This window comes from Microcaecilia unicolor, chromosome 3 (genome assembly GCF_901765095.1).
Source record: "Microcaecilia unicolor chromosome 3, aMicUni1.1, whole genome shotgun sequence".
In the NCBI taxonomy this organism is placed as follows: Eukaryota; Metazoa; Chordata; class Amphibia; order Gymnophiona; family Siphonopidae; genus Microcaecilia; species Microcaecilia unicolor.
The window spans coordinates 260896665-260911485 of NC_044033.1; the positions used below are offsets into that span (position 1 = coordinate 260896665).

The 14821-nt window shown below is 43.9% G+C and overlaps 1 protein-coding gene across 1 annotated transcript in view; it reads left to right on the forward strand.

Annotated features, from left to right (window-relative positions):
- STXBP5 (syntaxin binding protein 5) overlaps positions 1-14821 on the forward strand; it is a 789999-nt gene that overhangs the window by 148866 nt on the left and 626312 nt on the right. The window contains exon 4 of the mRNA XM_030194976.1: positions 10541-10675. Coding sequence (XP_030050836.1) covers positions 10541-10675 — 135 coding nt within the window. The remainder of the gene's footprint in view (positions 1-10540; positions 10676-14821) is intronic.

The following is a 14821-nucleotide window of genomic DNA, read 5'->3' on the forward strand; positions in this document are numbered from 1 at the left end:
CTATAGAGGGTAATGCACAAGTTTTTAAATAAGATATTTGACAGATGCTGGGATATATGTGATATGCTTTTTGGATTTTGTAAAAACTTTGGTATCTATTTAAGGCACCCTTTTACTAAAGGGTATTAAGCCCTATATGATACTGTGAGCAAGAGTTGAGGGTAGGCCTCCAAATAACACAATCATCTAAGGTTGGGAAAATAAGGTAAATACTTTGCTTCACAGGGTCAGGAACAAAAAAAGTAAAGTCTCTTTAATTCAGAGGGAAAAAGTATTGATAAGGGCTTGTGGTTGACAAAGCCCAAACACAGTATATGGCTTGTGACTGCCATGTCCCAAACACAGTCTGTAAAATTCTCTCTCATTTTGGGCCAGCCAGGCCTCAGAACCGGGTTCACAAGTATCCAATTGAAAATGTTGGCTTACCTCAGTCAGGTTATAGTAGCTTAGTGGTACATGGTGAAAGAGTAGAGATCTCGTCTTCCATTCCTGGACCTCCTTAACCCCTTTCTGTCTGTGCCTTTTTATAGTTCCTGGTTCCTGTCCTTTTGGGCCACCCCTCCTGTCTCACTTCCTTTCTGTGCTTGACTAAGGATTTTAAGGTGGCTCGCAGTACCTGAGGATCATTCTGAGTGTGAGAGGCAGTGTTCTGTATACACCATAATGTGCACTTAGCACATGAAAAACAAGTCGCTACAAAATTGTTAAAACGTTTTGTGGTATTTTGCCTATTAGCGCTCACTAAGCATGAACTATTTTACAAAATAATGTGTTACAGGTGGGTGTGTTATGAGCAGAGAATGGGCGTGGAAGCGTTAACCAGTTAGTGCATTTCCATTAGCGCGTGCTAACTGGCTAACGCTGAGTTAATGCTGGAGTTCTTAGTGCCTCCTAAATAGGAGACGATAAGTGCCCCGCATTAATTTTTTGGAAGTCCCATGTGCTATAACATTGGGACCCTAAGAGATTTACTATACTGCACATAGGGGCCTTTTTACTAAGCAGTGGTAAGCCCACCAATCTAGAACTATCGCCGGGCTACCACAGGAGCCTGGCGGTAGTTCCCACCACTAGCATGTGCCATTTCCAGCACAACAAAAAATGTCCTATTTTTATAGAGCCAGAACTTAACTGGCGGTAATTGGGCAGCACTATGCTCTGCCCGGTTACCGCCAGGTTAGCACAGGCGCCGTTACCGCCAGCTCAATGGGTGGTGGTAAGGGCTCCCCACCAAAATGGCCGTGCAGTAAGTAGATCAGTTACCACACAGCTGTTCCTTTTTCCCAAAAGTGGATAGCCTTTTACCTGCTGTGGTAAAAGGGGGGACCTCAGCGCGCATGAAAAACACGCACTGATCTTAGCACAGGGACTCCATAGCCTCTAGCGGTATGCAGTCAAAAAAAGGTATAAACACATAAAAGTCAATGCTATAGAGAATACAATAGAGTAAGGCTACAACACATCAAGAAGAAATGAGAAATGACACACAAGATAGGAATATTTGCAGTTGTGAGCATTGCTAGGCTGCCTATCTCCATTAAATCCTTCACAAATAAACAAGTTGCTAAGGCTTTTTTAAAGCTTACATAAATTGGTAGTACATTTTATAGTAAAGGAACCACATGGAAGAAGGCTGATCTCCTAGTAGCTTCATCTCCCAACTTGACTTCAGAAGGCGACATTATTAGTTTATCCTATGAGGATTTCAAGATCTAATCAGATCATAGAAATTAGTAGTGATGCAAGATAGTGAGGCATCCTTTCAAATCGACCCATCAGAAATTACCAACATAATAAAGAACAGCATAAGCATAATGGATTCCTGGGCATCGGCTTTCAAATTAAAAATCAACAAAGAAAGACACACTGAGGCTTATTTTCGAAAGAGAAAACGCCCAAATTCGGGAGATGGACTCTTTCTCTTGTGGGTGCCCAAATCGGTATAAATCGAAAGCCGATTTTGGGCGTTTCCAACTGCACTCCGTCGCGGGAACGCATAAAGTTGACGGGGGCGTGTCGGAGGCGTGGTGAAGGCGGGACTGAGGCGTGGTTATCGGCTGAGCAGAGATGTGCGTGCTCGGCCGATAATGGAAAAAAGAAAGGCGTTTTCAGAGAGAATTTAGGTCACTTTGTTGGACCCATTTTTTTCACGAACAGGTCCCAAAAAAGTGCCCTAAATGACCAGATGACCACTGGAGGGAACCGGGGATGACCTCCCCTGACTCCCCCAGTGGTCACCAACCCCCTCCCACCAAAAAAAACCCGAATGTTAAACACTTTTTTCCCAACTTGTAAGCCAGCCTCAAATGTCATCCCCAGCTCCATGACAGCAGTATGCAGGTCCCCAAAGTAATTTTAGTTTAGTTAGTGCTGTGCGGGACCCATGCAGAGAGGAAAATCGGAAGAAAAAAAAAAAAAAACAAGCAAGTGCAGTCAGGGACGTCTAAATTACCAGGATAGTAAAAGGGGGAATCGAACCAGCAACCTTCTGATTACAAGCTCAGTGCTCTAGCCAGTGCACCCCTGATTAGACGTCCTTCCCTTTCCATTAAGTCTCTCCAAGTTTCTGTCAGCCAATCACCGCTGTTTAGCTGACACAGATGTCAGCTAAATGAGCTGTGATTGGCTGACAGAAACTTGGAGAGGCTTAATGGAAAGGGAAGGAGGTCTAATCAGTGGTGCACTGGCTAGAGCACTGAGCTTGTAATCAGAAGGTTGCTGGTTCGATTCCCCCTTTTACTATCCTGGTAATTTAGATGTCCCTGACTGCACTTGCTTGCTTGTTTTTTTTTTTCTTCCGATTTTCCTCTCTGCATGGGTCCCGCGCAGCACCAACTAAAGTAAAATTGCTCTGGGGACCTGCATACTACTGTCATGGAGCTAGGTATGATATTTGAGGCTGGCATAGAGGCATCTCAGGGGGACCAGTGCACTACGAATGCTGGCCCCTCCCACGACCAAATGCCTTGGATTTGGTCGTTTTTGAGCTGGGACGCTTTGGTTTCGATTATCGCTAAAAAACAAAAACGCCCAGCTCAAAAAAACGCCCTAATCCAATGTATTTTCGAAAAAAAAGATGGACGTCCATTTTTTTCGAAAATACAGTTCGGCCCGCCCCTTCACGGACCCGTTCTCGGAGATGGACGTTTTTACAAATGGGCGTTCGCGTTCGATTATGCCCCTCAATGTCTCATTCTTTCATCCCAACACAGCACAATCCACCCCAGAGCCACAGCCATACATACCCAGGATTACACACTCCCAATCTCAGATAACCTGAAAATCCTCAGCATTATAGACAGCAACTTAACTGTATAGAACTAAGCAACTACCACCACAAAGAAAATGTTCCACACAAATGTGTAAACTCAAATGGGTAAAACAATTCTTCCCAAGGGAAACTTTTCGTAATATGATTCAAACAATGGTACTAACCCACGTCGACTATTGCAATGGAATTTACGCGGGATGCAAGGAACAGATCTTAAGGAAACTCCAAACCGCTCAGAACACAGCAGCCAGGCTCATTTATGGAAAAACAAGATTTGAAAGCGCAAGACTCCTTTGCGAAAAACTGCACTGGCCACCTATCAAAGAACACATTGCCTTCAAGATTTGTACTTTCGTTCACAAAATAATCCATGGTTTAGCTCCGGGCTACATGACTGATTTAATCGACTTACCAGTTAGAAACACAATTGAATCAGCAAGAACGTACCTAAACCTTCACTTCCCAAGATGCAAGGGTTTGAAGTATAAATCAACATATGCGTCCAGCTTTCCCTACATATGCACACAGCTCTGGAATACATTACCAAAAGATCTGAAAACCACGAATAACCATCTAAACTTCTGAAAAAATCTAAAGACTCATCTTTTCAAAAAGGCATACCCCATAGAACAGACATAAACACCGAATAAGAAGCACAATAATCAAACTAGGAAACAGACAATACCCCATCCCTTGCATTCTGCATGGGATGAATCACCCCAATTCGAATTAATTGTACTTGTACAAACCAATCTGTACTGTTCACACCGGAGTCTGTAACCTCCTCTCCGGAACTATGTAATTCACATTTAGCCTACAAATAGGTGGGAAAATGTGGGATACAAATGTAACAAATAAATAAATATATATCTGAAAAGTCATTAATAGAATCTTAAATCTCATCTTCAGTATCATGTGGAGAGAATGCTCTTCTCAAAGCCATGGTGTAATATGATCCCAGTGCCTTGCACCATACAAAAACATAACCACTAGACTTTGTACCAATTCTAATCTTTTCAGATTCATCATTATCATTCTTACACAAACTGAGTTGTAATATTTTAAGAATGGCAATTTAACTACATGCACCAATACATTCATTTTATACCTAAATAAGAACAAAAAGTACAAATAATCCAAAAGTAGAACACACATTTCTTGATAATCACGGTCATCTGAGCAGAAAATAATAGTCTGTTACCAATAACAACACCCAAACAGTAATGATATCTTTAAGAGACATGTTAGCATTTAGAAGAAATTAGCATAATTTCCCAGTCATTCTTTCTTCCCATTCTAACCGTTTCCTTTCATGTGGTGACTGTTGAAGTAGATAAATGAAACAGCAATATGATTGCAGTTTTCTTCCTTAATTTTGTCCTTTAAATACCTGTTTTAACAGCTGTCCTAGATGAGCATGTTGTGGATTTTACATTTGTTGTTTTTTATTTGCATTTATACATTCATAACAGGCAAAATATAGAGTGTTTTGTGAAAATCACATAGGGAAAAAAGACATTTTTAAAGAAATAGGTAATTACAAGCACACTATCCAAAGAGCACAAGATTTTTTTTTTTTGTTTTTTGGGGGGGTAGGGTAGTTGGAGATGAATCCCTGGAGCAGGGAAAGTCTATAATATTTAACAAAACCAAAACACCAGATCTGCAGTCAGAAAAAGATTAGTCCCTTAACGCACTCTAATCTAATCTAATCTTTTCTGACTGCAGATCTGGTGTTTTGGTTTTGTTTAACTAGTCGATCTGCTATCGAGCATATTTATATGGTAGTTGATTAAAGTCTATAATATTTATACAGAAAACAGGAAAATTAAATAAACAGTGCAGAACCATTGCCTGACCTAGATGTCCCAAACTTTATAGACTACTCTTATAGTCTATAAAGAAGTGTAATTGTGACACGTCAAAGAAAGCTACCTAATGGAGACAATATAGAAGTAAAATGTAGTTCTTAAAAAATGTAGCTCCCAGACTAAAGACACATTGCCAAGAATGTCTTACTACAGTCCTGGATTGTATCAGGAAGAGTTGTTTTGGGTTTTTTACCCTTGAACAAAGATTCTCTCTTCCTAACATCCTAAAATACAATGGAGGATATCCCTGTCACTAGGAAAAAGAAGGATATGAGCAAAATAGATCTTTAGTCACATTCTCGGAAGATGTTTCTAAGATAAACACAAAATCTAGTCTAATCAGTAGATACTTCCAGCTCAGATTTTTCTTCCCCAGAGATGAATTGGAGAGGTACATCGAGAACATTTAGTATTCGTCAGTTTAAAACTACACACATGATTCTCTAGATTTCAGTGCACTAACTTATCCTGCACAAAAAATTTGAACTGATGTCATCTTGAACAATTTATTCTTCAGCTTTGCCCAATTCAAAAACCTACTTGTTGTTTTTTGGTCTTAGTAAGCTGGACTTTTATTATTGAAGCCAACATTAGTACTGCCAGTGAAACAGGCCATTTGTTCTACCAACTGTAATTGCACTCATTTGAAATGATCCAGAAGAACATTAACTGTTCTGATCAGCGGTATCTTATACTGGAGGCCCACTATTGCTGATGTTAAATTGGGAGAAGCTGAATACAGCAAACATCGCCACAAAATTAAAACTCACATCTGTGGTTCCCCTCAGCTTAGATTCCGGATTTCTGCGGTAACCATTCAAGCTTTCTCAGGTGAGATCTCAAAAGCCCTACGACTCTCATGAGGCAGTGGTTCTCAGACTGCTTTGGACCAGAGTAACCTCTGGGGCGCCCTTAGCTTTTTCCAGCATGCTTAGCAAAATTTTGCCTCAGCTGCAGAAACACTCCGAGGGGCATTTTCGAAAGGGACGTCTAAGTTGCAATTTGGACGTCCTTGCAAAACGGTGAAATCCAGGGGTGGGGAAACCCATATTTTTGAAACAAGATGGATGTCCATCTTTCGTTTCGAAAATGCCATCAGAGACATCCAATCCTTAAATTTGGACGTTCCTAGATTTGGTCGTCCCTAGACATGGACATTTCTAACTTTCGGCGACTTTCAAAACCAAAGATGTCCATGTCAAAAACATCCTAATGCAAGCCATTTGGCCGTGAGAGGAGCCAGCATTTGTAGTGCACTGGTCCCCCTGACATGCCAGGACACCAACCAGGCATCCTAGGGGGGCACTGCAGTGGACTTCATAATTGCTCCCAGGAACATAGCTCCCTTACCTTGTGTGCTGAGCCCCCCAAAACCCACTACCCACAACTGTACACCACTACCATAGCCCTTACGGGTGAAGGGGGCACCTGTTATATGGGTACAGTGGGTTTGTGGTGGGTTTTGGAGAGCTCTCTGTTCCTTCCACATATGTAACATGTAGGGGGGTATGGGCCTGGGTCTGCCTGTCTGAGTGCACTGCAGTACGCAGTAAACTGCTCCAGGGACCTGCATGCACTGTCATGACATCTGAGGCTGGCACGACATATTTTGAAAGATGTTTTTGGAGAGTGAAAGGGGGTTAGTGACCACTGGGGAGTAATGGGAGGTCATCCCCCCGATTCTCTTCGGTGGTCATGTGCCTTAGTCTTAAGAAAACAGGTCCGGGTGAAAACGTCCAAGTGTTCATCAGGACGTCCTTGTTTTTTTCGATTATGATTCAAGGACGTCCAAGTGTTAGGCACGCGCAAGTCCCGCCTTTGCTATGCCTCCGAACACGACTTTGGCCGTCCTTGCGACGGAGTGCAGTTGGAGATGTCCTAAATCAGGTTTCGATTATACCGATTTGGACGTCCCTGGGAGAAGGACGTCCATTTTCCGATTTATGGTCGAAAAGATGGACGTCCTTCTCTTCAAAAATGAGCCCCTCCATGTTCTGTGGCAAAAAGGACATTCCCTATCATTCAGTGACAGCAACTCACCAAGGTTGGCCAAAACCATTAAGCAAGACTAAGCAGTCACCTAGAGTAGCAGCTTTTGAGGGGCAGCTGCAGTCAAAGCAAAAACAATAGATCCTGACAGTCACACAAACTCAGAGGCCCTCATGATCAAAAGCAAACTCTGGCGCTAGAGGCTGTTAATGCCATACTAGCGCCACAGTTTGCAGCCGACCCATTTTGGGCATCGACTGACTGGAAGAGGAGGGAGGCAGCAGGCTGCGTCCATCCTCCAACAAAGGTAGGGGGGCCGGCACGACACCACAGCACACCACGGACCACCAGGGAATCTAAGGACAATGCTGGGGGGAGGATTTGGGGTGGGCTGGAGGTCCACCGGACCCCCCCCCCCCCCCCGTCGATGGATCACAGTTGGAAAAGATCCTTTGGCCGGAGGCGGCCAATCAACGATTTCTGGGGGTTTTTGGGGGGCTGGAGACCCACCGATCCTCCAGGCCCGTCCCCGTCGGTGGGTGGGAGAGGGTTTGTCCGCCGGCGGCCACGACGTTTTCTGGGGGTTTGGGGGGGGGGGGGGCTCGTTCGGGCCTCGGGGCAGGCTGTTTGACAGGTTTGGGCTTTTGACAGCCCAGACCTGTCAAACAAGTGCGGGAGGGATGTGCTGAGGCGCATGCTCGGCACAATTCTCCCGCACTTTAAACATGATAATCAAGATAATAGCGCTGCTTAGATTTGCATGCATTATCTTTGATCATCGATGCAGAAAAGCCCTGCGCTGTCCCGGCGCTATTTTTAGGGCGCTGTTTGAACAGCGCAGGGCTTTTGATCATCTGCCCAAGAATGCTACTTTTACCTGCAGGAAGGGTAAGCAATTTTCAAATAATCCATTTACCTGGGTAAATTACCTTTTACTAAGCAGCGTTAAAAAGTGGCCTGTGCTGTTTTATAACGTGTGGGTTTCCCATACGCTGAGGCCAGTTTGTAGCGCAGCAGTGAAATGGCTTCAATTCAATTTCTATATTCCCCTTAATGGCTACTTGCTAATTTCCTTCAGGTGGGAGGATGTAGAGCCATTGGCAGCAGCAGCGACTGAAGCTGAGAAACTGGTTGTTTACGGAGGGGAATGCACACTGGAATTTTTAAATATCCTGATTACGTTTAAGTCTAAAAATGGGTAAGCAATGACATTTAAGCTACAATACCAGATTCTTCTGGTGTGGGGCCATTTTTGTAGTAGGAGTCCTGATATGTGCACAGTACCACAAGGTTGACCTCAGGATGAAGACATCAAGCAAAAGCTGGCCCTGGTTGGAAGTGAAGTAAGCAGTTAGATATCATCTTTCTTCGCCTACTGAGAATAGCCAGGTCAGAATTGTACTAGCCTAACTAACTGAACTATAAACATAAACCCTATTTTTTTTAATTCCACCAAGCTCTAGTTTATATTTGAAAAAAATAAATAAGAACCTTTCAAACTGAATAATAGACCTTGGTATTTCGTTGATAAAACTGGAAGACCGTGGCCATTAATTTTCCTAATCTACAGAGGGTGGCATGCAAATTTCACAATTGATAGTTGAGCCTTATGGATAAAGGACTAAGTCAGCATGGTCAAGAAATGATGGAATTTGGGGTTCTCTTCACATGGTCGTACATCCTTGCTAATTGACCCTTGTCACTGGCCATCCTGCGCATCATATCTTAGGCTAGAGGAAAAAGCTGAATGCATGAATTTCAGGTGACATCAAGATAATTTGAAACTGAATAATCCATATGTTGTTATATTATTATTATATATACTGGTAGGTTACACTGTAGTACTGCCTAACCGAACAGAATTCAGCATAGCATTTCCTAGTTATCTGCAATTTCTTCACTTCCCATACGGACTATGTGTCAGGTATCTTTGCAGTGACAGTCTTTTAAGAAAATGCTGCTTATTTTTGGCATAGCAGAGCTGCAATAATTAATGAAGAATAGCACCAGAAAAACCTGTTACGTCTCTAGACAGCAAAACTGCTAATTTCCCACTGGATTTTTTCTATTAATATGCTCCTTAAATTTCTAGAAAGTATTACTGAAGGAGACTTACACATACTGATCTGTACAAGCTAGAATATTCATGTCATCAATTTTTAAAAATTCAGCTGTTTGTATCGCATGCTCTAGATTTAATAATTATATGCAACCATGTTAGCATGTGTTGTTAAGAATAGGACCCATTACATAAAATGGGCCCTGAAGTAAACAACTGCGTTAATGTACGTCAAATGAAAGTGTATTTTATATGTTTAGAAGATTTACCGAGGCAGTTTAGAAGTGAATTCTAGGGTATTTTGTTTTGAATAAAGATCAACATATTGTTTGTAGCAGTGTGATCATAATAGGCAGATTTTGGCCTGGGTGACTCAAAAAAAGCCTGCAAAGCTAAAATGCTTCTGAAGTGTGTGTATGCGTATTCACCCAAATAGACAGATAGTTTACCTCTGATCTAGGCTGTTGATGATACCAATGACTTTGTTGAGTTCTGTGCACTAATCTAAGCCTGTTGAAGAAGCTGGACTACCGCCAGAGTTCTTAGTAGTTTCATGGAAGAGTTATGGGCTGCTGCGGTGTGATAGATGTGAGAAAGCCCTAGAGCATTAAGAAGAGAAACTGTAACATAAAATGACCTTGTCTGTTCGAGGAGCTATATGAGGTAATTATATTAGGAAGCTGCCTAAATGGTAATTATCTGGCTGTGTGCTGTTCTGTAAGTATGTGCACATCTTTGGTTGCATGTACTTTGCAGGTGGGCATTCACGTGGGCGAGAATAGTGCAAGTTACAGGTGTATTTCCCAAAGCTAGGCTTGAGCATTTACACCAGCAGCACATTTGACATAAGTGCTTTCATCTAACCATATACGCACTTATATATCTGGTTATGCTAGTATTCTATAAAACAAACTAGGGGCCCTGTTTACTTAACCGCGTTATAGGTGCGTTAGCGTCTTTAATGTGCATTAAACATGTACGCGCGTTAACCATGTAGGCACCTGCAATATCCCTAAAGGCGCCTACATGGTTAACATGCACGCTAATTGTAGGGGCGTTAAAAATGCTAAACTTGCCTTAGTAAACGGGGCCCTAGGTGTTTATTGTCATAGCCTCCACATAGGCACCCCTATATAAAATTGCTCTTATAATGCTGGGTTTAGAATTTCACAGTCTAGCAAAGTTGAAATGCATATTTGAAGCTTTATTCAGCAGTAGGTAGATAATAATTCTCAAACAAAGGTTTCTTTTTCTGTATATCCATCCTCCTCCTCCTCCTCCTTGTTGTCTTTTGCAAAATTTAGAAATAAATGTTCTAATTTCTATTTTTGTGTGCATTCTGTTTTGCAGGATAACTTTTTGCCATCTACCTTTCCAGAGTAAATGGTTATATCTGGGTACAGAAAGAGGAAATATACATATCGTAAATGTGGAGTCCTTCACACTCTCAGGCTACGTCATCATGTGGAATAAAGCCATTGAACTGTGAGTTTTTTTATTAAAATATTATGACTAATTACCCATCTTTCTATGTGCATTACACCCTGCAGTTTATTAGAAAAGTGCTGTCTAGTTGCTTAGCACAGCCCTCCTGCAGAATCAGTAATAGTAACGTAGTAAATGATAAAAGATAAAGTCCAGTGTGACCCATCCACTCAGTCCATCAAATTGGTGAGGGTGGTAACTAGCACACTGTGCTTGCTTACTCCCACCATGCCTTTTATATGCAAAACGTCATTCATCTTATGTGGAGAATTTAGGCATCGGTCTCACCTATCTCTTACATGCCAAGCAAGCTCTGCTATTTCAGCAGCGCTGCGTATGCCTTGTAGCGCTTTAGAAATGATAAATAGTAGTAGTAGTAGTTTACCGTTTCTAAAATGACTTCTAGTAAATCACAGGTCTTTATACCTTATATGATTATCCTATATAATAATTCTCACCACCAACGTTCTAATGTGTCTGCCTGTGTCCGTGGCTCCTTCGGAGTTGCTGAGCTACGTTCCGTAGCCAGTCTGATGTCACTCACAGCTGATTCCCAGGCAGGGGGAGGAGTAGGGAAACACGCGGAGCAAGTGGCAGGGAGCGGCGCATCAAACAACGATCCTCCTCTCCCCTGCCCCTCCTGCAGCCACCCATGTCCAACGACCCTCCTCTCCCCTGCCCCCCCTCCAGCCACCCATGTCATGCGACCCTCCTCTCCCCCTGCACCCCCCTGCAGCCACCCATGTCCAGCGACCCTACTCTCCCCCTGCCCCACCTCCAGCCACCCATGTCCAACGACCCTGCTCTCTTACCTGCCCCTCCTTCATCCACCCAGGTTGTGTAACCAATTCTTTGGGGCAGGCAGGAAAGATCCCCTGTCCTGCCTGCCCAGTGCTGGCGCTGACACTCCCCCGCTGCCGGATCGCTGTTCAAAATGGCCGCCGATACTTACAAGGGCGGCCTCCAAGACTTCAGCAGAAGTGTCGCGAGTCTGCCATTGGAAGTCTCGGCGGCCATTTTGAACAACGATCTGGCAGCGGGGGCGCGTCAGCGCCATCACCAGCGCCAGCAGTGGGCAGGCAGGACCAGGGATCTTTCCTGCCTACCCCGAAGAATTGGTTACACAACCTGGGTGGATGAAGGAAGGGCAGGTGAGAGAGCAGGCTCATTGGACATGAGTGGCTGCAGAGGGGTGCAGGGGGAGAGGAGGGGTCGCAGGACATGGGTGGCTGGAGGGGGGGCAGGGGGAGAGTAGGGTTGCTGGAAATGGGTGGCTGCAGGGGGGGCCAGGGGAGAGGAGGATCGCAGGACATGGGTGGCTGCAGGGGAGCAGGGGAGAGGAGGGTCGTTGTTTGATGCACCGCTCCCTGCCACTTGCTCCGTGTGTTTCCCTACTCCTCCCCCTGCCTGGGAATCAGCTGTGAGTGTCAGCCTGGGTGCTGGAGGAGGGCAGGGGAGAGGAGGGTCGCTGGACATGGGTGGCTGCAGGGGGGGAAGGGGGGAGGAGGGTCGCAGGACATGGGTGGCTGGAGGGAGGGGGTGAGGGGGGTCCTGAGACCAGAGAGGTGGGGGTGGAAGGGTGTCCTCAAACCATAAAGGGAGGGGGGAGGGGCACACACTCACTCACTCTCTGTCTCTCACATACACTTTCTCTGACACACTCTCTGTCTATCACACTCTCTATCTCTCACACACACTCTCTCTCTCAAACATACACTCCGAGGAAAACCTTGCTAGCGCCTGTTTCATTTCTGACAGAAACGGGCCTTTTTTACTAGTAGAATATAAAATATGCTGAAAAAGCTTGTGAACTCCATAAGGATAGTCTGCATTTTAGCACAGTTTTATACTGAAAGCATGATTAGATCTTAATCTAAAGCCTAGTAAGAGAGAGAGAGAGAGCATAAATAAGTAAGGCAGGTCTCTTACATATGCCCAGAGACTGTATTGGGGGGGAGGGGCTGCTCACATAACTAATTTCTTGGTTCGTGACCAGGGCCAGGATTGACAATTGCTGGGAGTTCGTATGCAGTTTTTCTGTACACACTATATTCTCCACATGGTCAATAAGTCACTCCAGTACTTGTGTTCTGAACAAATTAATTCATTTTGCTTCTCTCTGGCAATTAAACGGGACAATAAACAATAGCAGAGGCAGTAATTAAACAGTATTTACAAATTCTCTTTTCCTCCTGTGTAACCTTTCCTTCCTGTGAGATAATGTGACTATCCCCCCCCCCCCCTTTTACTCTTTAATGACAGTGTGGTAAGTAGTAAAGACAAGTGTCCAAGCTGATAATCACTTATCCCCTTGTTTACTAAGCTGCGCTAATGCTGACACTCCCATTCACTTTGAATGGGCTGTGTTGACATTGCTGTGCGGCTTAATAAACACGGGGGGGGGGGGGGGGTAGGCTTTGTGGTTTAAGATGCTGGGAGACTCAATGATTCTAAAGCTCTTGAGTAGTTCTTTAGGTGACTTGGTACTGAGGTGTAATGATCGACTTGATGCTGTAAGTAGTTTAATTTTTTCAGCCTTGCTAGCTTTTTCAGGAACCTGTGTAGATGATAGGTGGGCCTAGTTGCCCTGCTGGAAATAAACAACTATGTCCAGCTTTCCCTTTATTCCTTGGCTCTAAGAGTGGATCCAACAGGTTCCCAATTCCCACCCTCCCAGTTATAGCACAAAACTTGGTTGGCTACTGCACTGCAAGTGCTCCTAGACTTATCTTTATAGGCTGTCCTGGCTAGGGTAGCCAGATGTCTCTATAGCCTATATTTGCTTGGGCTTAGATGACTAGGGCCTTTGGGCTGAATGGTTCTCCCCTTATATGCAGGCCATTTGGCTGGAGAGGCAAGGAGCTAAAGAAAAGGATATGAATTGCATCAAGGGTAATATGTCCTAGGAGAGTTCCCCTCAAAACTAATCTTCTCCCCACATTATAATACTGGACATTCTAGAAGCTTCTCCTCTCTAGCAACCATTGATATCATGATAAAGTTAAGGGAATATTGTTTCCTATTAGGAATGTCACTGTGGATATCCTTGAAGCAAGACTCTATAGTCTCTACAGATTTTAGACAAAAAGGATATATTTTTATTATTCATGGAAAGGCTTAAGAAGTTAGGACTTTTCATCTTGGAAAAGAGATGGCTACATGGGGGATTTATTTATTATCTCATTTGTACCCCACAGTTTCCCAACAATGTCAGGCTCAATGTGGCTTACAATGCACCACAGAGGCAAGTGCCAATGTAGTAAAATGAAACTAATACAGCATATCTATAAGTGATAATGGGGAACAATAGGAATGAATGGGGATAGAGGGCAAGCTGGTAGGAAAGGGAATATGTCCAAATTTCTTAGGTTGGTGTGCGTCCAGCAGTGGAGTCACTGGGAGAGCCAGCAGGGTAGGCATTTCTGAATAACATGGTCTTCAGTGATTTCCGGAATGTTGGATGATCTGCAGTGGTTCTGAAGGACCTTGGTAAAGAGTTCCAAAACTGAGTCCCAAGGAAAGAGAAGGAGGTAGCGTACGCAGTTTTGTACTTGACTCCAGTGCAGTTTGGATAGTGGAGGGTAAGATACGAGCGGGCAAGACGGGACGCATTCTGGAGTGGTAAGGAGATGAGATCTATCATGTAGCCAGGTACCTCGCTGTAAAGTATTTGGTGTACTAGAGAGCAAAGTTTGAAGGCGATATGCTCTGTGACAGGGAGCCAATATAACTTTTTTCGAAGGGGCGTGGCAGGCTCGAACTTAGAATTACCACAAACCATCTTGCCGCTGTGTTTTAGGCAGTCTGCAGCGTCTTAAGCAGTTGCCGTTTGCATCCGGCATACACTCCATTACAGTAGTCCAGGTGGCATAGTACGATGGATTGTATGAGGCTTCTAAAGACTTCTCGAGGGAAAAAAACGGTTTTATTCTCTTAGTTTCCATAGCGAGAAAAACATCTTCTTTGTGGTGGCCTGAACTTGTTGCTTGAGTGACAGTGAGCGGTCAAGGGTGACTCCTAAAATTTTAAAGCTATCTAATATGGGGAGGCATAAGGTGGAGGTAACTAATGTGGGAGGCCTATACTTGTGTGTTGAGAAGATAATACTAGGCAGTGGGTTTTTTCAGTATTCAGTTTGAGCTTGAA